Source organism: Pseudorca crassidens, chromosome 11, assembly GCF_039906515.1.
Source record: "Pseudorca crassidens isolate mPseCra1 chromosome 11, mPseCra1.hap1, whole genome shotgun sequence".
NCBI lineage: Eukaryota > Metazoa > Chordata > Mammalia > Artiodactyla > Delphinidae > Pseudorca > Pseudorca crassidens.
Window position 1 is genome coordinate 92801129 of NC_090306.1, and position 24163 is coordinate 92825291.

Genomic DNA, 24163 nt, shown 5'->3' on the forward strand with positions numbered 1-24163 from the left:
CACGGGCCCAGCCGCTCCGCAGCACGTGGGATCTTCCCGGACCGGGGCACGAACCCGTGTCCTCTGCATCAGCAGGCGGACTCTCAACCACTGCGCCACCAGGGAAGCCCAGGACTAAGATTTAAATGTCAAAGGAGATAAAGCTGCTTTGTGAGACAAACAGCAGGCACTCACTCAGTGCTGTCGTCACCTACCTGATTCAACCTTATTAAATTCAAGTCCTGGAGGCCGGGGGCTGAGGAGGGGAGCTGAGATCAGCCACCCAGAGGCTTCACTTTAGCCAGGGCAAACTTCTCAAACTGGCCAGAAGGTAAGGATCACCTGAGGCCCTTGTTAAAAATGCAGATACCTGGGAACCTCCCCTGCAGACTCCCATTTAGCAAACCTGGGCAGGGGCCCTGGCACTGTATTTTCCCTAAGTAGCGGTCCCGGGTGGGCTGAGCATCTGCAGGGTCAGCAGGTGCCCAGGTGATTCTTATCATCTAGCAATTCTGGAACCAGAGATCCAGGTGACTTCCTTACGGGCTGGAGGAGGAAATACTCTTAGGTTCGTCCTAGGTTAGCAGCCAAAGGCAAGTCCAGATGGCTTGCTTCCCATGGAAGAGACAGGATGAGGAAAGAGAATTCAGAACACAGGTTCCAAGACCCTGTCCCAAGGCCTGTGAGATGGGTCCTACACCTTTCCTGGCTTCGTCCACCCCGCTTCCTCCTCTCCCTTCCCTCTGGCCGCCCTGTTTCCTCCCTGTTCTTCTGCAAAGGTACCAAGTGCTCTCCACATTCTGCTATTCCCTCTGCCTGAAACGCTTTTCCTCCCGATCTCTGCCTGGCTCTTCTTAAACATCACCAGAGAGCCCTGTCCAGACCACGCTATCAAAAGCACTTTCCCCCTCCCCATTCCTCAACAAGCCTCTTCTGCTTTCTCTTTGTAGCATGGATCACCACTCAGCAGAGTATGAATCTGTCTGTGAATCATCTCTCTTCCTGCACTAGACAGGACATTACACGCTCCTGCAATTCACAGCTCTGTCCCCGATGTCCTGAAACAGTGACTGATGGTGTTTGCTGAAGGGAATGAACCACCGTGGGTGATGCACTAAGGAGTCTGAAGCTCAGCCACCTCATCTGGGAAACAGAACACCCTCCCTCCCTGATGGGCTTGTGGGAGGACTGTTTAAATGTATACGGGAGAGCTCGGATTCAACACCATCCTGCTGCCTACCTGTAATTGCTACCCATTGGTGCAATGGAGACACTTCCTTCTGGGATGTCACTGCAAGCTTCAACACCCAGCACTGGCTGTGCACCGAGAGAAGTCATGATGGGCAGCAGATGGGGCATGGAGTGCCCTCTGCTGGGGCAAAAATGACAAATACCCACTATCTGAAGAGCCCACCCTAGAAAGAGAAGGAACCTTGCATTTTCAGGTTTCTTCCAAACAGTGCGATATTAAACACTCAACTCTGTTGATTCCTTAAGCAATTTCTTGCTTCGGAGAGCAGTCAGCATATAAAACCCAGCTGAACACAAAGTGACTCTGTAAATCTACTCTCCGCTAGGCACGATGGACTCCTTTTCATCTGCACAAAACCCCTCTTAAGTAGGAAGCAGCACCTCCAACTTTGGAAGAGACAGTTTGAGCTCAGAGAGGTTAAGTTACTCAGCTGAGGACACACAGCATTTAACAGGGGGTTTGGGAATTTGAATAAAGTGTACTGATTCAGCTACACCCCATCAGAAAAATCTTTAGAGAAGTGATTCCACTTTGCTTCAGAGGATGGTCCTTTCCTCTTTGTGACTCTTTAAATGTTCTCACAACAGGTCACCTGTGTGAACTAACTTTCCCCAAATGTGGCCGATGGGTTCATGATTGCCTGCAGGTGTATTTATGACTACAGTTACAATATATGTCTGTGTCTCCTTGCCTCCTCCCTCCTAACCCCCTGCTTTCTAACTGCAAATGTCTGGAAATACAGATGGATAGAAATGAACAAATAGGGCATTCACCTTTTGCCTTTACTAAAAATGTTAACGGACACATCAGTATCAAGCAGTGAATCAGGTGGTGATTCCAATTACACCACTGGCTGAGGCTTTGACCTTAGTTCATTCGGTCACATGCTCTAGACCTTGGCTGCCTCAGTGACCTTGTTTAGACCAGGTGGGTGATCTTTGGCATCTTTCCTAGGATGACCTTCCAACATTCTTGGAAAATAAGAGAGGGGAAGAAAAGCAACACTTACTGCCATTCTATAACATGTACTGTACTTAGCCTGTTAACATGTGTATGAGGTACACAGTTCGTTCCCCTTCTCGTGGAGGAGAAACCAACCAGCAGTGATGTTAAGCAATTTGTCTACTGTCACCCTGTGATTTAAGTGTCACCTGTCATTTAGGGACACGCTCCCCCACCATCAGCTCCTGCTCTAGGTAAAGTCCTTGGGTAGTTTTCAAAGGCTTGATCTGCTTAGGTTGTAAGCCTGCCTAGATGATTCCTACCGTCCACTCCTACTCATAATTGTATGAGTCTATGGCAGAAACAAAATACAAATTGCATTAAGGGTTTAACTGAATTTTCTGCCTATTACTGGCTTATGATAACACCGTCAGCCACAGAACATGGTCTGCCTTCTCGTCCAAGATGGCCCCCGTTCCCGTCTCAGGGTTTGTCTTGTCCTTGTCTGGAACTTAAGCATTTTCACTTTAAACTGTCACCCACCAGTTGTTTCTATATCTGCAAGTTGTTGGGAGAGAGCAGTTTGCAGGCTCTTTACAGGCACGGCCTGGGTTCCAATACCAGCTCCCTTACGTACAACCTAGGTGACCTTGGCCAAAGACTTGAAGATCCCTCAGCCTGCTTCCTCATCTATAAAATGGGACAAGCGTGAAGGTGTTTGGAGGAAAAAACGAGATCACGTACGTAAAATACCTAGCCCAGCCCAAGGCAGACAGTAAGCCCAGACGTCCAAACGCAAGAAGTTAACATGGCCCTTTCACCTCTGCCATGCAAATGAGAGAGCTACCTCTTCAGCTTTGGCCCTAGAATAAAGGAGATATGAAGCACGGCCAAAGTTCCACACACTAATGAAAACTCTGCTCAGCTTTTCACCTTTTCATTCAGTGCTTTGTGTGGAATCCACAGTCACCCAGCACCAGCCAGGTGGTTGACAGGGTCTTGGTGCTCCAGCCAGGTGTCAGGCCTGAGCCTCCGAGGTGGGAGAGCCAAGTCTAGGGCACTGGTCCACCAAAGACCTCCCAGACGCTCGTAATATCAATCGGCAAGAGCTCTCCCAGAGATCTCCATCTCAACGTTAAGACCCAGATCCACTCAACGACCAGCAAGCTACAGTGCTGGACACCCCATGCCAAACAACTAGCAGGACAAGAACACAACCCCACCCATTAGCAGAGAGGCTGCCTAAAATCATAATAAGTTCACAGACACCCCAAAACACACCACCGGACACAGTCCTGCCCACCAGAAAGACAAGATCCAGCCTCATCCACCAGAACACAGGCACAAGTCCCCTCCACCAGGAAGCCTACACAACCCACTGAACCAACCTTACCCACTGGGGGCAGACACCGAAAACAATGGGAACTGCGAACCTGCACCCTGTGAAAAGGAGACCAAACACAGTAAATTAAGTAAAATGAGAAAACAGAGAAACACACAGCAGATGAAGGAGCAAGATAAAAACCCACCAGACCAAACAAATGAAGACGAAATAGGCAGTCTACCTGAAAGAGAATTCAGAGTAATGCTAGTAAAGATGATCGAAAATCTTGGAAACAGAATGGAGAAAATAAAAGAAACATTTAACAAGGACCTAGAAGAACTACACAGCAAACAATGATGAACAACACAATAAATGAAATTTAAAATTCTCTAGAAGGAATCAATAGCAGAATAACTGAGGCAGAAGAACTGGTAAGTGACCTGGAAGATAAAATAGTGGAAATAACTACCGTAGAGCAGAATAAAGAAAAAAGAATGAAAACAATTGAAGACAATCACAGAGACATCTGGGACAACATTAAATGCACCAACATTCGAATTACAGGGTTCCAGAAGAAGAAGAGAAAAAGAAAGGGACTGAGAAAATATTTGAAGAGATTATAGTTGAAAACTTCCCTAATATGGGAAAGGAAATAGTCAATCAAGTCCAGGAAGCACAGACAGTCACATACAGGACATATCCAAGGAGAAACACACCAAGACACATATTAATCAAACTACCAAAAATTAAATACAAAGAAAAAATATTAAAAGCAGCAAGGGAAAAACAACAAGTAACATACAAGGGAATCCCCAAAAAGTTAACAACTAATCTTTCAGCAGAAACTCTGCAAGCCAGAAGGGAGTGGTAAGACATATTTAAAGTGATGAAACAGAAAAACCTACAACCAAGATTACTCTACCCAGCAAGGATCTCATTCAGATTCAACGGAGATATTAAAAGCTTCACATAGAAGCAGAAGCTAAGAGAATTCAGCACAACCAAACCAGCTTTACAACAAATCCTAAAGGAACTTCTCTAGGCAAGAAACACAAGAGAAGGAAAAGACCTACAATAACAAACCCAAAACAATTAAGAAAATGGTAATAGGAAGACACATATCAATAACTACCTTAAATGTAAATAGATTAAATGCTCCAACCAAAACACACAGACTGGCTCAATGCATACAAAAATAAGACCCGTATATATGCTGTCTACAAGAGATGCACTTCAGACCTAGGAACACATACAGACTGAAAGTGAGAGGATGGAAAAAGATATTCCATGCAAATGGAAATCAAAAGAAAGCTGGAGCAGCAATTTTCATATCAGACAAAATAGACTTTAAAATAAAGACTATTACAAGGACAAAGAAGGACACTACATAATGATCAAGGGATCAATCCAAGAAGAAGATACAACAATTGTAAATATTTATGCACCCAACATAGGAGCACCTCAATATATAAGGCAAATGCTAACAGCCATAAAAGGGGAAATTCACAGTAACAAAATCATAGTAGGGGACTTTAACACCTCAGTTTCACCAATGGAGAGATCATCCAAAATGAAAATAAGGAAACACAAGCTTTAAATGATACATTAAACAAGATGGACTTAATTGATATTTATAGGACATTCCATCCAAAAACAACAGAATACACTTTCTTCTCAAGTGCCCATGGAACATTCTCCAGGATAGATCATATCTTGGGTCACAAATTAAGCCTCGGTAAATTTAAGAAAACTGAAATTGTATCAAGTATCTTTTCCGACCACGACACTATGAGACTAGATATTACAGGAAAAAATCTGTAAAAAATACAAACACATGGAGGCTAAACAATACACTACTTAATAATGAAGTGATCACTGAAGAAATCAAAGAGGAAATCAAAAAATACCTAGAAACAAATGATAATGGAGACACGATGACCCAAAACCTATGGGAAGCAGCAAAAGCAGTTCTAGGGAAGTTGAGAGCAATACCATCCTACCTCAAGAAACAGGAAACATCTCGAATAAACAACCTAACCTTACACCTAAAGCAATTAGAGAAAGAAGAACAAAAAGACCCCAAAGTTAGCAGAAGGAAAGAAATCATAAAGATCAGATTAGAAATAAATGAAAAAGAAATGAAGGAAACAATAGCTAAGATGAATAAAACTAAAAGCTGGTTCTCTGAGAAGATAAATAAAATTGATAAACCATTATCCAGACTCATCAAGAAAAAAAGGGAGAAGACTCTAATGAATAGAATTAGAAATGAAAAGGGAGAAGTAACAACTGACCCTGCAGAGATATAAAGGATCATGAGAGACTACTACAAGCAACTGGATGCCAATAAAATGGACAACCTGGAAGAAATGGACAAATTCTTAGAAAAGCACAACCTCTCGAGACTGAACCAGCAAGGAACAGAAAATATAAACAGACCAATCACAAGCACCAAAATTTAAACTGTGATTAAAAATCTTCCAACAGGGCTTCTCCGGTGGCGGAGTGGTTGAGAGCCCGCCTGACGATGCAGGGGACACGGGTTCGTGCCCCGATCCGGGAAGATCCCACATGCCGCGAAGCGGCTGGGCCCGTGAGCCATGGCCGCTGAGCCTGCACGTCCAGAGCCTGTGCTCCACAACGGCAGAGGCCTCAACAGTGAGAGGCCCGCGACCGCAAAAAAAAAAAAAAAAAAAAAAAATCTTCCAATAAACCAAAGCCCGGGACTGGATGCCTTCACAGGTGAATTCTATCAAACATTTACAGAAGAGCTAACACCTATCCTTCTCAAACTCTTCCAAAATATAGCAAAGGGAGGAACACTCCCAAACTCATTCTACCAGGCCACCATCACCCTGATACCAAAACCAGACAAAGATTTTCCACACGCACACATAAAAAAACTACAAACCAATATCACTGATGAACACAGATGTAAAAATCCTCAACAAAATATTAGCAAACAGGTTCCAACAGCACCTTAAAAGGGTCATACACCATGATCAAGTGGGGTTTATTCCAGGAATGCAAGGATTCTTCAATATAGGCAAATCAATCAATGTGATAAATCATAGGAACAAACTGAAGAATAAAAACCATATGATCATCTCAGTAGATGCAGAAAAGGCTTCTGACAAAATTCAACACCCAGTTATGATAAAAACTCTCCAGAAAGTAGGCATAGAGGGAACTTACCTCAACGTAATAAAAGCCATATATAACAAACCCACAGCCAACAGTGTTCTCCATGGTGAAAAACTGAAACCATTTCCACTAAGATCAGGAACAAGACAAGGTTGCCCACTCTCACCACTATTATTCAACATAGTTTTGGAAGTTTTAGCCACAGCAATCAGAAGAAAAAGAAATAAAAGGAATCCAAATCAGAAAAGAATTAAAACTGTCACTGTTTGCAGATGACATGATAGTACACATAGAGAATCCCAAAGATGCTACCAGAAAACTACTAGAGCTAATCAATGAATTTGGTAAAGTAGCAGGATATAAAATTAATGCACAGAAATCCCTTGCATTCCTATACACTAATGAAAAATCTGAAAGAGAAATTAAGGAAACACTCCCATTTACCGTTGCAACAAAAAGATAAAATACCTAGGAATAAACCTAAGGAGACAAAAGACCTGTATGCAGAAAAATATGAGACGCTGATGAAAGAAATTAAAGATGATACAAATAGATAGAAATATACACCGTGTTCTTGGATTCGAAGAATCAGTATTGTGAAAATGACTATACTACCCAAAACAATCTACAGATTCAATGCAATCCCTATCAAACTACCAAGGGCATTTTTCACAGAACTAGGACAAAATAGTTCACAATTTGTATGGAAACACAAAAGAGCCCGAATAGCCAAAGCAATCTTGAGAAAGAAAAACGGAGCTGGAGGAACCAGACTCCCTGACTTCACACTATACTGCAAAGCTACAGTAATCAAGACAGTACGGTACTGGCACAAAAACAGAAATATAGATCAATGGAACAGGATAGAAAGCCCAGAGATAAACCCACACACATATGGTCACCTTACCTTTGATAAAGAAGGCTAGAATATATAATGGAGAAAAGACAGCCTCTTCAATAAGTGGTGCTGGGAAAACTGGACAGCTACATGTAAAAGAATGAAATTAGAACACTTCCTAACACCATACACAAAAATAAACTCAAAATGGATTAAAGACCTAAATGTAACGCCAGACACTATAAAACTCTTAGAGGAAAACATAGGCAGAACATTATATGACATACATCACAGCAAGATCCTTTTTGACCCACCTCCTACAGAAATGGAAATAAAAACATAAATAAGCAAATGGGACCTAATGAAACTTAAAAGCTTTTGCACAGCAAAGGAAACCATAAACCAGACGAAAAGACAACCCTCAGAATGGGAGAACATATTTGCAAATGAAGCAACTGACAAAGGATTACTCTCCCAATATACAGGCAGCTCATGCAGCTCAGTATCAAAAGACAAACAACCCGGGCTTCCCTGGTGGCGCAGCGGTTGAGAGTCCGCCTGCCGATGCAGGGGACACAGGTTCGTGCCCCGGTCCGGGAAGATCCCACATGCCCTGGAGCGGCTGGGCCCGTGAGCCATGGCCGCTGAGTCTGCGGGTCCGGAGCCTGTGCTCCGCAACGGGAGAGGCCACAACAGTGAGAGGCCTGCGTACTGCAAAAAAAAAAAAAAAAAAAAAATACAAACAACCCAGTCCAAAAATGGGCAGAAGATCTAAATACACATTTCTCCAAAGAAGGTACACAGATTGCCAAAAGACACATGAAAGAATGCTCAACATCTCTAATCATTAGAGAAATGCAAATCAAAACTACAACGAGGTATCACCTCACACCAGTCAGAATGGCCATCATCAAAGAATCTACGAACAATAAATGCTGGACAGGGTATGGAGAATAGGGAACCCTCTTGCACTGTTGGTGGGAATGTAAACTGATACAGCCACTATGGAGAACAATATGGAGATTCCTTAAAAAACTAAAAACAGAACTACCATACGACCCAGCAATCTACTGGGCATATACCCTGAGAAAACCACAATTCAAAAAGAGTCATGTACCAAAATGTTCATTGCAGCACTATTTACAATAGCCAGGACATGGCAGCCACCTAAGTGTCCATCGACAGATGAATGGATAAAGAAGATGTGGCACATATATACAATGGAATATTACTCAGCCATAAAAAAATGAAGTTATTTGTAGTGAGGTGGATGGACCTAGAGTCTGTCATACACAGTGAAGCAAGTCAGAGAGAAAAACAAATACCGTATGCTAACACATATATATGGAATCTAAAAAAAAAATAATGGTTTTGAAGAACCTAGGTGCAGGACAGGAATAAAGATGCAGACGCAGAGAATGGACTTGAGGACACGGGGAGGGGGAAGGGTAAGCTAGGACAAAGTGAGAGAGTGGCATGGACATATATACACTACCAAATGTAAAACAGCTAGTGGGAAGCAGCCGCATAGCACAGGGAGATCAGCTCGGTGCTTTGTGACCACCTAGAGGGGTGGGATAGGGAGGGTGGGAGGGAGACCCAAGGCGGAGGGGATATGGGGATATATGTATACATATAGCTGATTCACTTTTTTATACAGCAGAAACTAACACACCATTGTAAAGCAATTATACTCCAATAAAGATGTTTAAAAAAAAAAAAAGTTAACGTGAGCCCGACCGGGGTCAGCAAGTGAGGTAAGCAAAGACCAAGGGCTCTTTCTTCTCAATTCAGCTCTGAGCACGGGACAACCAGGGAGGGCAGGGACCATGACAAAGTGATTCATCCACACACTGGGCAAAGGAACAGCTACTACTCAGCTCCAGCCAATGGGTGCTATCATGAAATGAGGGTCCAGTTTGCTAGATATTTTCATTTTATTAAGAAAAGCCAGATATCATGATTTTTATGTGCAATCTCCAAATTTTTAACTGTTAATAATGAATTCAAAAATGGTAAAGGCAGTTGGCAGGCCAAACCCAACACACCTGCAGGCCAGAGGCAGCCTATTACCGCTTAACAAGCAATAAACAGATATTGCTATTGCTTCCATTACAGTTATAGTTTAAATAGTACATAGCCTTTTCATGTTTTCCTATCTCCTACAATACAGTAAAAGTTTTCTTTGTTTTCCAGGCACCACGGCTTTATGAAGATGTTTATTGATTAATGCAGATGGGAATGTTTATCCGATGCGGTTTGGTGTCCATATTATGAAATAATATCATTTTAATATTAACTGGAGCTATGTCATTGCCAGACTTCTGGTAGGAATACTGGTCTTGTTTCAAATTGATGAAAACGCTCTTTCAGAATTAGGGTTTTATGGGCAAATTTCCGATCTTGCAGTCAGAGCTGTTATCAGACCCTCACAGGGGGAATACATGTCCAAATGGTGAGGTATAGAAGGAAGAAAAAATGGAAATGTGGTTACACGGAAATGTTAAACATCTATCTCCAAAGAGAAGTCCCATGCTTAAAAAGCATTTGAATTTCAAAGTTAAACAGTGACATAGATTCTTAAATCCCAAAGGTTAATAAAATCCATCTCATCTGAAAAGAATGCAACACCCACACCAGCTCTTCAAATTCAGGTACTTATTCAAGACCTGCAGAGGTTAAAAAATAAATAAATAGAACACACACAGGAAAGTAAACAAATCAAATGAAAAACTGGATGAAATGTCACAAAGTGAACACACCTGTATAATCACACAGGGTAAAAAGTAAATTCAGTTACTGCCGGCACCCCAAAGTCTTTTTTGTCCTGTCCCAGTCTCACCTCCACCCCGAGATTACTGTTTGCCCGTATAATTCAAATCATACAGTAGTTATTCTTTTGTGTCTGTCTTCTTTTGTGCAGTATTATCTATGAGTAATTTTCATGGCTCTGCTGTACTTCATATATATATGAATATATATGCCACTATTTGTGTTTATTTTCACTGTGGACAGGCTTTCACACACACCGATGTGAACGTGCTCTTAACACGTCTTTTGTGCTAATGTAGACACATTTCTCTCTGGTAGATGGCTGGGGACAGAACTGATATGTTGGGCTGATAACACCAAAGAGTCGTCCAGGTAGTTACACAAGTGGCTCTCATTTACTTAAAATTAACAGACCTCCTTAACCATCAACAGGTTGATGAAATTCCCCTCCGTTTGTTAAATTGGTATCTGAAACTAAAAAGTAAATGAAATCACTTTCAGATCAGAACCCCCAAAGAGCAGAAGTTCTGGGCCTTTCATTTCAGAAAACCTTAACCTATCACTGGTTACCGATGAAGCACCTGTTACAGGCAATGTATTATAATCCAAAATTGTTTGAACGGGCAAACATGTCTGAATACAATGCCTTTTTCATGAGCGCTAAGTCCTGCTAGATATTCATGTATCAAATCAAAATTATTGAAGCCCAAACTCCTGGAGCAGGATAAGATGTCCATATGAGAAAGTAGATGGTACAACACCACTTTACTTTGTCTCTAAGGAACAATAACAAGATGGAGGGGATGCAGGAGCATAGGACTGGGGGGGAGGGGTGTGGAGGGCCTAATAATGGTTCCCCAAATATGCCCACAACCTAATCCTCACAACCTGTGACTATGTTACCTTACCTGGCCAAAGGGACTTGGCAGGTGTGATTAAATTAACGATTTTGAGATGGGACAATTATCCTGGATTATCCAGATGGGCTCAAAGTAATCACAAGGGTCCTTGTAAGAGGGAGGCAGGAAGGTCACAATCAGAGAAGGAGATGTGACCACAGAGGCAGAGATCACAGTCAGAAAGAGTAATTTAAAGATGCTACTCTTCTGGCCTTGGAGATGGAGGAAGGGGGGCCACAAGCCGAGGAAAACGGCAGCCTTTAGAAGATGAAAAAGGCCGGGAGATGAATTCTCTCCTGGGGTCTCCAGGAGAAACCAGCCCTGGCAGCACCTTGGCTTTAGCCCAAGGAGACTCATTTTAGGTTCCTGACTTCTGAAACTGTTACGATAATAAATTTGTGCTTTTTAAAGCCACTACATTTGTGGTAATTGGCTCCAGCAGCCACTGGAAACTAATACAAGGTAGCTGCTGGGATTAGTGGAAACCAGTTTTCCTGACTCCTGGTCTAAGACTCTTGCCATGAGCTCTTCCAGGAGATGCAGCCAACTGACACATCAGGGTCATTTTCTCCACCCCAGCAGGATCACCGATATGATTTTAAGATCAAAAGCTGGGTGTAAGAAAAGTGGGGGTTACCTCAGCAACCAACTCACAACCAAATAAAATCGTGATAGATTTCCCCTGCCCTCTCAGATTCCAAGACCTTGAAGAGATGCCTTTTCGCCCAAGGCAAGAACCGCAGACACACGCAGCCCCTGTGCCCTGTGGCGGGGCACCACTCGCAGAGTCTCACTTGCACATTCTCATCCGTTATAGGCTTTTGCTTAGGCCCGCCACTGATGGTATTAAGCACTGGCTAAGAAAGCCCTTCATTTCTGATCTATTTAAAAAAAAAAAATCAATATGACTTTTATATTACCCTTACCATCTCATTTCGCATTCAGCATCCTACGTTCTTCTACCCCATAACATCCTTCTATGGTAATATCCGTATTAAGTCGGGGCCATTGGCAGAAAGGCAAAATAGCTCGGCTGCCATCAAAGCTGCCGCACAGCCTAGCCTCAGGGGCTCATGAAACCTCCAGCACATTATCCGCCAGGACCTTGCACGGTCTGAGTTCACAGACCTCCTGGCACCATGTCTGGGCTGACCGACGGGGAGAGGGGATGCAGGGCTGGGAAATCAGTCAGGTTTGGTCAAGCCCGCATCTCCCCTACTCCTCTGTTCACGTGCCCCGTGATCTCCTGTGACGATAAAACAAAGAAAACGCTTTAACTTACAACGCTGGTTCTCACTGCAACTCTTCAAAATGGTCAAACGTCAGGACCTCACTTCTTCCTGTTGAAATTTATAGTGACGACTCTCAAGCCATTCATTTCAGGAGGAGTTTGTGTTGATAAGAAGCGCATGAACAGTGAAGAGGGTTCAGGAACGACAAAAGGCAGGTGCGGGCTGAAATCGGCTAGGAATTAATATCCTATGCCTGTTCATGACACCGCTTTTAAATGTTCTGGACGTTGCAGCCTCTGAAGACATTTGCTTTTAAATAACACCCATACCCTCGCCGGCCCACCTCCCTGACCACAGGAAGCGTCTGCGCAGCGTCTGCGCAGAGCTGGTTATAAATGATGAGAGGGCAACGTGTGATCAATTTTCTGAACCACTGAAAAGCACCCTTTTCCACCTGCTGCTAACTCAATAGCAGCTGAACGCCATCTCCCTGATGGGCAGAAAAGAAAGAACCACACCCCACAAACAAAACTCTCATGCCCGTGAGAAAAGGCAATTCTGGCAGAAAATAACAGACATGCTCTAAATTCAAGTTGGAGGGGTGTTTAAGCAGAACTAGTCAAGTCCCAGAATTAACATCCCAACCAGAAGGCAGGTGAGGCTCCTGGCACCATATCCTGAGGTCTCAAAATCAGAGATGCCCAGAGCACCAGGAAGAGCCCTCGTCTACCACTGGCTCCCGCTGCCCTTAATAGCGGAACCCTTTCCAGCCAACATTTACTAAGAACCCGCCAGAGTGATGCTCAGGCTGTGGGAATGTGATGATGAGTAAAACAGACCCTTGTCTCAAGAATCTCACAGGCAAGTGGTTAGAAAGACACCAAACAAGCAAAATATCCCTCGGTGAGTGTTGCCAGAGAAGTTTCCATATAGGATCAGACATTAGAGGAAAATGACACTGAATATGGGCACTGAAGGTGCAGGCTGGGAGGAAGGGTTGTGGAAACAGAGAACTGTATCCTGGGCAGAAAGAGCAAAAATGAAGGCGTTTTCTCAGGGTGTTGGATGAGGCACCCTCACCTGAGTGAAGACAGAAATTATAAGCTAAGGGAGAAAGCCTGTGAAAGACCCCAGAGCCATGATAAGGAGTCTGGAGTTAATCCAGGAAGCAGTGAAGACAGCTGCCAGCACTTAAAGACAGACGAGTACACATTCCTTCGCTCATTCACTCATTCAACAAACAGTTCTCCTGGCACGTAGTAGGTGCTAGAGATGGAGGGATGGACAGAGTGAACCACTTCCCTCCTGATGCCTGTAGTCAGTCGTGAAGACAGCAATTATAAAAACAAGAAAAACGAAGTGCCCTGAGTATGAGGGAGGAGAAAGGATGAGAAGTCAGCAGGGAGCGGGGGCGGTGTCAGGACGGGGTAGCTGAGGAAGCCAGCGAGTTAAGGGTGAGGGGCAATCATGTTTAAGCTGAGACAGGAGGACCTCAGTGAGGCAAAGACAGTAGGGGAAGGAACAACATGTGCGAAGTCCAGAGGACGGAGGGCAGTGCACACCAGCATCAAGGAAGTCTAGCGAGGCTGGATGGGGAATGTGAGGAGGGTGCGAGGAGATGGGGCCGGAGGGCAGACGAGGATGGCTGCCACGTCAGTCCTGACGCCAAAGGATGAACGCAGACAGCTGAGCCAGGGCATCAGAGGTGCTGAAAGGAAGGAAACAAGAGACACAGAGGCAAGAGGTCAAGATCAGATTCGACAGGATATGGCGACCAAGCGATGGAGGGAATGAAGAAGGAAGAGAATGAAGGCTTAGAGCCTGGAGCATGGGTAGCTGGGGATGTTCATGGAGATGGCAGAGGAACAAAGGAGGGTGTGGGAAGAAATGAAGTCAGTAGCATTTAGGAACTTCGGGGAATAAAGCACCAGCAAAAAAATCCCCTGATTAGCATCCTCCACCAATGGTCACTTGGCCTTTGACAGCTCTGGGAAGGGGGATCTCAATGCTTTCCCAGACGGTGCACTCCAACGCCTGGCAAATGTGTCAGAACAGCCGTTCTGTCTTACACTGAGAAAGGTCCTGCTTCGCCGTAACTTTTATGCACTGATCCTGGATCCACACTCCCAAGCAAATCACAATAAGCCTATTCCCTCCTCCTGTCCTATTTCCCATTAATTGGAGAAGATTCTGCTCATTTCCAATTCATTCACACCCACTGCTTAGAATCATAAGCGTGTAGAATGTTAGTGCACCAACAGGTGAGCTTCATTTCTACAACGTCGTTTCAAGCAGGAAGAGGCAAAGAGAGAGGCATCATCATGCCCCATCACCAACTACTCTGGCTGAGTTGATTTTAGAGCCTGAGACCCTGACCCCAGCCAGTGCTCTCTCAATGTACCGTGCTTCTGCGTGTAATCTGACTCCAGAGCCTTATGCTAAGAGCATCCACATCTCAGGGAGAGTTCTAGACTCTGCTCTCAGGAGATGATCCATTGAAATTAAACAGGGTTGAAAAATAAATACCCACATAAAGCCTGAATAGCATTACCATGAATCCAGGCAGCTACTCTGTCCCTTATTTATGGCTCCACCTGCCTTGAACCAGAAAACTCAAGGGTATCAGTAAGTGGACTGAAAAGTTGTTATGTTTAACTACAGAGAAAAGGATGTCTCCGCAGGCTCTTTTGGAAGTGTACCGATGCCTGGGGCAGCCGGCAGGAACTCTGAGGAAGAAACCTTTGTCTCTGGATAAACACTCAGCCTCTTCTAGTCTCACGATCTCTGGGTCAGGACCGGTCAGGCAGATCACTCTGTGCAATTGCTCCTGACACTCACACTTCTGTTTGCACACCTCTCATCCGTCCCTCCCAGGGCAGCTCGTCCCAGCAGTGGACAGAATGACGCTTATCATGATGAGCTTGACATCTGGCTCCCTGCCACGTCCCTCCATAGACTCAGGGGCCATCAGAGTAATAAGCCTGATCTCTTTCAGGTGACGGCCCTTTGACTGTTGGCTGAAGCTGATCCCGTACACCTGGAGCCTTTGCTTTTCTCCAAGGCAGCCCCATTTTTTCCACTATTTCGTATGAAACAAGGTTTGAGTTGACACGATCATTCACCTATATTCTCCTAAATGTGCTGACCTGTCTAGACTGTTCTTAAAGTGTAGCATCCAGAAATAAATGCAGTGGACCGGTGGACTAACTGGGCCCGGTCAAAGAAATCAGTGGATTAACTGATACCCGGTAAAAGAAATCCGTGACCTTCATCTTTCTAGCTAGAATGCTTCTGTTAATGTATCCAGGTCATCCAGCCCCTACTTAATGCAATCTATCTGCCTGCCTGATAAAATCATTCAAAGTCAAGGAGCACAGTCCCTCTATGGGCCAGGGCTGGACCAGGGAGCATGATGCTGTAAAGCGACCTTCAAGTCAACATCAGCCCATCACAAAGCACAGCCAGGTGTGAATTCTCCAGAACCCAGATCAACTCCTAGTTTCTCCTCTTTGGGGAACTGTGCCATTTACCTTTGGGGGCCACCCCTCCCCAGTTTCCCTCCACATGCTTAAGGGAACTCTTCTCTACCCTGTGACCAGAAATAGGCACAGGGCTCATGGCTGCCCTCACTAGCCTCCCCCAACCACAGTGAATGCTCTCCAGACCACGAGTGACCAGAGGCAATCCAATCAGAGGTAATGCTGGAGAATTAGGGGGAGGAAGTCCTCCTTTTTCTACAAGGGACTGGTAAGGATAAGTTGTAAGCCAAAGCTTTCATTGGGTAGGAAAAGCTACTCCTGAAAGAAACCATAGCAGAGAAAAGTAGAGCAAAGGAAAGTAGAGAGACAGAGCTACAAAAATATCATTGGAGCGCCTGGATCCAACCCTGCCTGAAGCTAGCGCTACCTTTCAACTTACTACTTTTATTAGTCCCCAAATTGCCTTTTTGCCAAAATTATTTGATGCTGGGTTTCTACCAATGAGTGAAAAATCAAAATTGTACAATTTCCCTCACACACATCCAAAAACATCATGTGACACTTTGTCAGCACCCCCCTCGCCCCCCACCAAAGTCTACCCCCACCGAAGCCCAATCCACAACACGGTATTACAGCTCTCAAGTCCAATAATCCAGGCCACATCTTGCCTGGCTTTGGGCCCTCGGGGACATCACTGAAGCTGATCTTCCTTGCCCTCCTCATCTGTCCCCACCACATAGGATTATTGTGGAGGAAGAGTTAACAGGTGTCAAGTCCTTACGACAACGCCAGGCATGTAGAAATGCTCAAAATATTATGGTGTATATTGTTATCATTATTGCTATTGTTGTTATACTATTATTACTATAGTTATACTGGCAAAGTCAATGTTTTAGAGTATTAAACCTGTGCCAGTACCGATGCTCTTGGCCTTCTTTCACAGGGTCTCTTCCATCATCCCTGGAGAATGCTTCCTTCTACCTCTTCCAGTGCCAAAACCAACTCACCTTCCTCCCTCTGATCTCTTTGCCAAAAATCAACCATCCACTGCCATGCATAATCTATCTAGCTGCTTAGATGAAAGCTCTACTACTCCAGGGATGTCTGGGGCAGGAAAGGGACAGGGGTGTGGCCCTGGGCCCTTCCCTGCTATGCAGGCACAGAGTTCCACCTCGTTTATATTCAGCCTGGCGAACTCAGGGCAAAGCTCAGGCAGTGAACTCCTAATTAAAAGGTAGCCTTGAGCTGTCGATAAAATTATGCATAAAGGACATGTTTAAAAAAACACAGTAGTGACTTCCTGGAGACAGATTTTCACTTGAGAGAGATATATATATTTTTAACTCAAGTGTTGGGGTAAATAAACAGAAAGTGTGCTCTTCAACACTGCCACTCCTTCCCTCCCCGAAGCTTAGAAAACCATCTTTGATACTCAGAACACTGCACTGCATTTGAAACTGCTGGCTGGAAGGATCTGAGACTCGTCTTTTCTGTGGATTTCGGGAACGCGGCAGGGATGAGCGTTTGTTATTTGTTTAGTGAAGGCGACTCCTTTGCTGAGCTCCTGTGCTCAGCCGGTCAGCATCACTACTCATCTTCTGTACCCAGCCCGCCTGACAGCCTCAGTCACTCTCTCCCCCAGCGCCCTGGGCTTGCCTTATCTTAACAGAGTATCACATACAGCAATGAACAGAGATCACATGTTAACCTGTCTCCTTCACTGCACTCCGAAGGTCCAAATCTGTTATCACCGGATTCCCAGTACCTGGTTTAGCATAGATGTTAAACAGTAGCAAAATGCTGAATGTGCAGATAAGTGAATGAATAGGTGAAAGAATGAATGAAACATCTTACTCCACAAACAGCTAAGTAATCCCCCCAGGACCCAACCTTTTCCCCTTTATCGACACGGTGATCAGCCTGCACAGCTGCTATCTGACGTTTGCGTAACCTCCTCCACGCTGCTGCATCCAGGGGCGCCTTATTTTTGCTTCTGTATTTAGCGTTTTCTCCTCCCATTACTAACGCCCTCTAATTCCCTCTGTAAACCTAGGCAAATCTTTTCCTGTGATCGGGCATCAAAATTCCATTGTTCTACAGAATGAGAAGCTGGGATTAGAAGACTTGGAGGTTCTTCCTAGGACTCTGGGACAGCCAGGGTTCCTTCCTCCCTCCATCCCTCTCCCTGTGGGAAAGCTTCCTTCTTACCTTCAAAGCTCCCAGCAAACAGGTAAAGCCAGGTGATGGCTGGGATGCAGAGCAGAGTCAACGAGGCAGCCAGGAATTTCCGTCTCCCTCTGCAGATTCCCAGCATCCTCTCGGAAGTGGCAATCCCTAATCCCAGCGCCGTTTCTCTGCCCGGAGCGTGGAGTCCTCGGCCTCCCTCATAATACTTTCTGAAAGAAAGAGCAAGAGGGAAGGGCTGAGTTCTTAGCACTGTCAATGGATGCAAATTGCAAAAGAGAAATATCCTGCAGATCCTGAGACTGGTTCGACTCATCTACAATTTCCTGCTAACCTTTCATCCCAAGAGATGATGCAGCAGCCTTGCAGTCTACCCAAACTGAGAGAGCTCTCTACAAAATCAACAAATGCAGGGTGATACAAACTATAACAGATCTCTGTCCCTCTCACATGCATACATGCACGCATATATTTTATAGTTTAGGTGAGTTTTGAAGCCTGGACTAAACACTTATTAAAAAGAGCACCTAGTTAGCATCTTATATGTACCAAGCACTAACCAGGTACTGTGTTTTCAAAAGTGACCAGAGTAAGGGTTGGCTTTAAAGAACACTGTCTAACAAGAAAGACCAACACAAAACATCCACAGGAACCCCAAGAACGTGATGACAGAGATTTGCACAGACCTCTATGGGAGGACAGATGAAAGTACCGACCCATCCATGTTTAGTCAAGAGGGCAAAACAGCTCCCCGTGTTCCCGGCAGAGAGAACTGTGGAAGGCGGGCAAGGCTAACAGACGACACACTCGAGGGAAAGGAGACCGGAGAGGCCCCAACGTCATGGGCGGGAGGCTACATCTCAGTCACAGGGGAAAACCTAGAAACACTCCACAGGGACTGTCTTAATAGCTTCCACCCTTTCACAGAAGATTGCCAGAAAAGCATGAAACATTTCAAACATGCAGAGACCGGAGGGGAGCAGACAGACAAGCTACAACCAGCCTGCAGAGAGACAATCATGGACCCCGCAGAAGGCTGGCTGAGACAGGTTCAAAGAAGACACAGAAGGTCAATCCAGACCGAGCAGAGGGCGAACGATCTTTCATCTGAGTACCTGACCAGGAAGGCATGTGACTTACGAAAAAATTTAAAATCCAACCGACCATACAATCTCACGCCCTCACAGCTCCCAACACAGACATCACAGTGGATGGAGGTGGAGAGGAAAGTCCACGTGGAGCCCCCTTTGCAGAGCAGAGCTGCCACGGCAGGCAGTTATAAAAGGCTGCAGATTCCCGAGGAAGGGACGACCACCAAAGACCTGGTTTAAATGTCCCCTTGAATGTGTCCTTCCCTCTGCCATAACCCTTAAACCCTATGTGACAATGGTCTGGTTTAAGTGTCTTCCTTCCGCACCAGCCTTGGTGTTTCGAGAAGGGAGGTGCCCCGTCTGACTCACCTTGTATTCACTGACACTTAGCCGACCTAGCCAACCGCCTGTCACCTGCAGGGCCCGATAATTGTCTGTCGAACAAATAAACGGAATCAGATTCTAACCAAAGGCGACCCTCTCAAGCTTCAGGAATCTGTGTTCGGCAACTTGCCGGCAATAAACACCCAACAGAGCCAACCTCAGCTGTCAAGGCTAAGCTTTCTTCTGTGACCACTCTGACGGGATTTTCTAAATGACCCTCTTTGGAAATAGATCAAAGACCACAGGGCTGGAGGGTGTGGACGAGCAAGTAAAACCCGAAAAAGCAAAATCCCTTTAAACAAAGGATGTGGACTTGAGAAGTCCCCCCTAGGGAAGTTTTCCGTTCTGAAGTTAGGGAAACAAACCCTACACACAAACTCCGCTAGTCACTAAGAAGGAGAAGCACAGCCATGCTGGTGATCTCTCAGGAAGAGGGAGTGCTGTGACGAGAGGCTGGGCATTGAGAAAGATCTGGATGCAAATCCAGATACCACACTTGACTAGCTGTGACCCTGGCAAGGCCCCCGTCTCTGGGCAAGCTTCATTTTGTCCATCTATAACATAAGCGCTGCCCTCTGTAGTGGGGGACGGTATGAGCCTTAAATGAGAGCGCCCTAGAATAAGCGACTAGCAAAGATGATCAAGCACAGGCAGACGTGACCCCACCGCCCTTCCAGGACACCAAAGAGCAGCCTTACTTACATTGTTTCATCTCTCGCCATTCCCACCCTCCCCGGCCCCAAAAGGGTTTGGTAGAAAATAGATTTAAACAAAAAGGTCTTGACTGACATGGCACATGGGTATTTGAAACCTGAAAGACCCACCTATTTAATCCTCCTTCGGGTGGTAGGTACCATTACACTAAAATCACTTTTTTTTTTCACAGTTCACTTCATTATGGTAAAGGCAGCAAGCAGTAAGTAGCACTTATTATGCATCAAGCACCTTCCAGTGTTTTTTTACTTGTTTGATTCTCAAACTAGCCTATGAGGTAGGTGCTATTTTTTCCTCCCCATTTTATAGATGAGAAAACCAAGACCCAGAAAGATGGATTAACTGACCAAAGGCTACACACACCTAGTGCAGAGACACCTCAGGCTCTGCTCTCCTTAAGTATTTCATTCTAACAGCTTTGCCAGGGGGGCATTTTCCTTCTGTTGGAAACTAAAGCCATCATACTGAATCTAATTATTTTCTTTCCCAGGGTCAAACATATCAACACTGTTTGCTCCCATTCCAAAAAAAAAAAAAAAAGTGCAATAGACAGAAATATAATTGGAAAAGCTATAGAAGAATTTATAATTTAGAGGAAAGTAGGAACATATATGGACTGGAACTCAAGTGGCATTACTATTTAAATAATACTTTTTAAGACGCTTTACAACACACAGCAGAAGCAAGAAGAACTACAATCCTGCAGCCTGTGGAACAAAAACCACATTCACAGAAAGATAGACAAGATGAAAAGGCAGAAGGCTGTGTACCAGATGAAGGAACAAGAGAAAACCCCAGAAAAACAACTAAATGAAGTGGAGATGGGCAACCTTCCAGAAAAAAAATTCAGAATAATGATAGTGAAGATGATCCAGGACCTCGGAAAAAGAATGGAGGCAAAGATCAAAAGGATGCAAGAAATGTTTAACAAAGACCTAGAAGAATTAAAGAACAAACAAACAGAGACCAACAATACAATAACTGAAATGAAAAATACACTAGAAGGAATCAGTAGCAGAATAACTGAGGCAGAAGAACGGATAAGTGACCTGGAAGACAGAATGGTTGAATTCACTGCTGCGGAACAGAAAAAAGAATGAAAAGAAATGAAGACAGCCTAAGAGACCTCTGGGACAACATTAAATGCAACAATATTCGCATTATAGGGGTCCCAGAAGAAGAGAGAGAGAAAGGACCAGAGAAAACATTTGAAGAGACTACAGTCGAAAACTTCCCTAACATGGGAAAACGAAATAGCCACCCAAGTCCAGGAAGTGCAGAGAGTCCCATACAGAACAAGCCCAAGGAGAAACACGCTGAGACACACAGTAATCAAATTGGCAAAAATTACAGACAAAGAAAAATTATTGAAAGCAGCAAGGGAAAAACGACAAATAACACACAAGGAAACTCACATAAGGTTAACAGCTGATTTCTCAGCAGAAACTCTACAAGCCAGAAGGGAGTGGCATGATATACTTAAAGTGATGAAAGGGAAGAACCTACAACCAAGATTACTCTACCCAGCAAGGATCTCATTCAGATTCAATGGAGAAATCAAAAGCTTTACAGACAAGCAAAAGGTAAGAGAATTCAGCACCACCAAACCAGCTCTACAGCAAATGCTAAAGGAACTTCTCTAAGTGGGAAACACAAGAGAAGAAAAGGACCTACAAAAACAAACCCATAACAATTAAGAAAATGGTCATAGGAACATGCATATCGATAATTACCTTAAATGTGAATGGATTAAATGCTCCAACCAAAAGACACAGGCTTGCTGAATGGATACAAACACAACACTCATCTATATGCTGTCTACAAGAGACACACTTCAGACCTAGGACACATTCAGACTGAAAGTGAGGGGACAGAAAAAGGTATTTCATGAAAATAGAAATCAAAAGAAAGCTGGAGCACCAATACTCATGTCAGATAAAATAGACTTTAAAATAAAGAATGTTGCAAGAGACAAGGAAGGACACTACATAATGATCAGGAGATCAATCCAAGAAGAAGATATAACAATTATAAATATATATGCACCCATCATAGGAGCACCTCACTACTATAAGGCAACTTGTTAACAGCTATAAAAGAGGAAATCGATAGTAACACAATAATAGTGGGGGACTTTAACACCTCACTTACATCAATGGACAGATCATCCAAAATGAAAATAAATAAGGAAACAGAAGCTTTATATGACACAATAGACTAGATAGATTAATTGCTATTTACAGGACATTCCATCCAAAAACAGCAGATTACACTTCTCAAGTGCGCACGGAACATTCTCCAGGATAGATCACATCTTGGGTCACAAATCAAGCCTCAATAAATTTTAGAAAATTGAAATCATATCAAGCATCTTTTCCGACCACCACACTATGAGATTAGAAATCAATTACAGGGAAAAAAATGTAAAAAACACAAACACATGGAGGTTAAACAATACGTTACTAAATAACCAAGAGATCGCTGAAGAAATCCAAGAGGAAATCAAAAAATACCTACAGACAAATGACAATGAAAACACGACAATCCAAAACCTATGGGAAGCAGCAAAAGCATTTCTAAGAGGGAAGTTTATAGCTATACAAGCCTACCTCAAGAAACAACAAAAACCTCAAATAAACAATCTAACCTTACACCTAAAGGAACTAGAGAAAGAAGAACTAACAAAACCCAAAGTTAGTAGTAAGAAAGAAATCATAAAGATCAGAGCAGAAATAAACAAAATAGAAACAAAGAAAACAATACCAAAGATCAATAAAACTAAAAGCTGATTCTTTGAGAAGATAAACAAAATTGAAAAACCATTAGCCAGACTCATCAAGAAAAAGAGGGAGGACTCAAATCAATAAAATTAGAAATGAAAAAGGAGAAGTTACAACAAACACAGCAGAAATACAAAGCATCCTAAGAGACTACTACAAGCACACTATGCCAATAAAATGGACAACCTGGAAGAAATGGACAAATTCTTAGAAAGGTATAACCTTCCAAGACTGAACCTGGAAGAAGTAGAAAATATGAACAGACCAATCACAAGTTATGAAATTGAAACTAATTAAAAATCTTCCAAGAAACACAAGTCCAGGACCAGATGGCTTCACAGGTGAATGCTATCAAACATTTAGAGAAGAGCTAACACCTATCCTTCTCAAACTCTTCCCAAAAATTGCAGAGGAAGGAACACTCCTGAACTCATTCTATGAGGCCACCATCACCCTGATACCATAACCAGACAAAGATACTACACAAAAAGAAAATTACAGACCAATATCACTGATGAATATGGATGCAAAAATCCTCAACAAAATACTAGTAAACAGAATCCAACAACACATTAAAAGGATCATACACCACGATCAAGTGGTATTTATCCCAGGGATGCAAGGATTCTTCAATATACAAAAATCAGTCAATGTGATACACCATATTAACAAATTGAAGGATAAAAACCATATGATCATCTCAATAGATGCAGAAAAAGGTTTTGACAAAATTCAACACCCATTTATGATAAAAACTCTCCAGAAAGTGGGCATAGAGAGAACCTACCTCAACATAATAAAGGCCATATACGACAAACCCACTGCAAACATCATTGTCACTGGTGAAAAACTGAAAGCATTTCCTCTAAGATCAGGAAAAAGACAAGGATGTCCACTCTCACCACTATTATTCAACATAGTTTTGGAAGTCCTAGCCACAGCAATCAGAGAAGAAAAAGAAATAAAAGGAATACAAATTGGAAAAGAAGAAGTAAACTGTCACTGTTTGCAGATGACATACTATACATAGAGAATCCTAAAGATGCCACCAGAAAACTACTAGAGCTAATCAATGAACTTGGTAAAGTTGCAGGATACAAAATTAATGCACAGAAATCTCTTGCATTCCTATACAGTAATGATGAAAAA

The 24163-nt window shown here is 43.6% G+C and overlaps 1 protein-coding gene across 1 annotated transcript in view; it reads right to left on the minus strand.

Moving 5' to 3' along the window:
* The window catches only part of LARGE1 (LARGE xylosyl- and glucuronyltransferase 1), a 590958-nt gene that overhangs the window by 414986 nt on the left and 151809 nt on the right, over positions 1-24163 (minus strand). The window contains exon 2 of the mRNA XM_067697877.1: positions 18070-18257. Within this exon, the coding sequence (XP_067553978.1) occupies positions 18070-18257 (188 nt within the window). The remainder of the gene's footprint in view (positions 1-18069; positions 18258-24163) is intronic.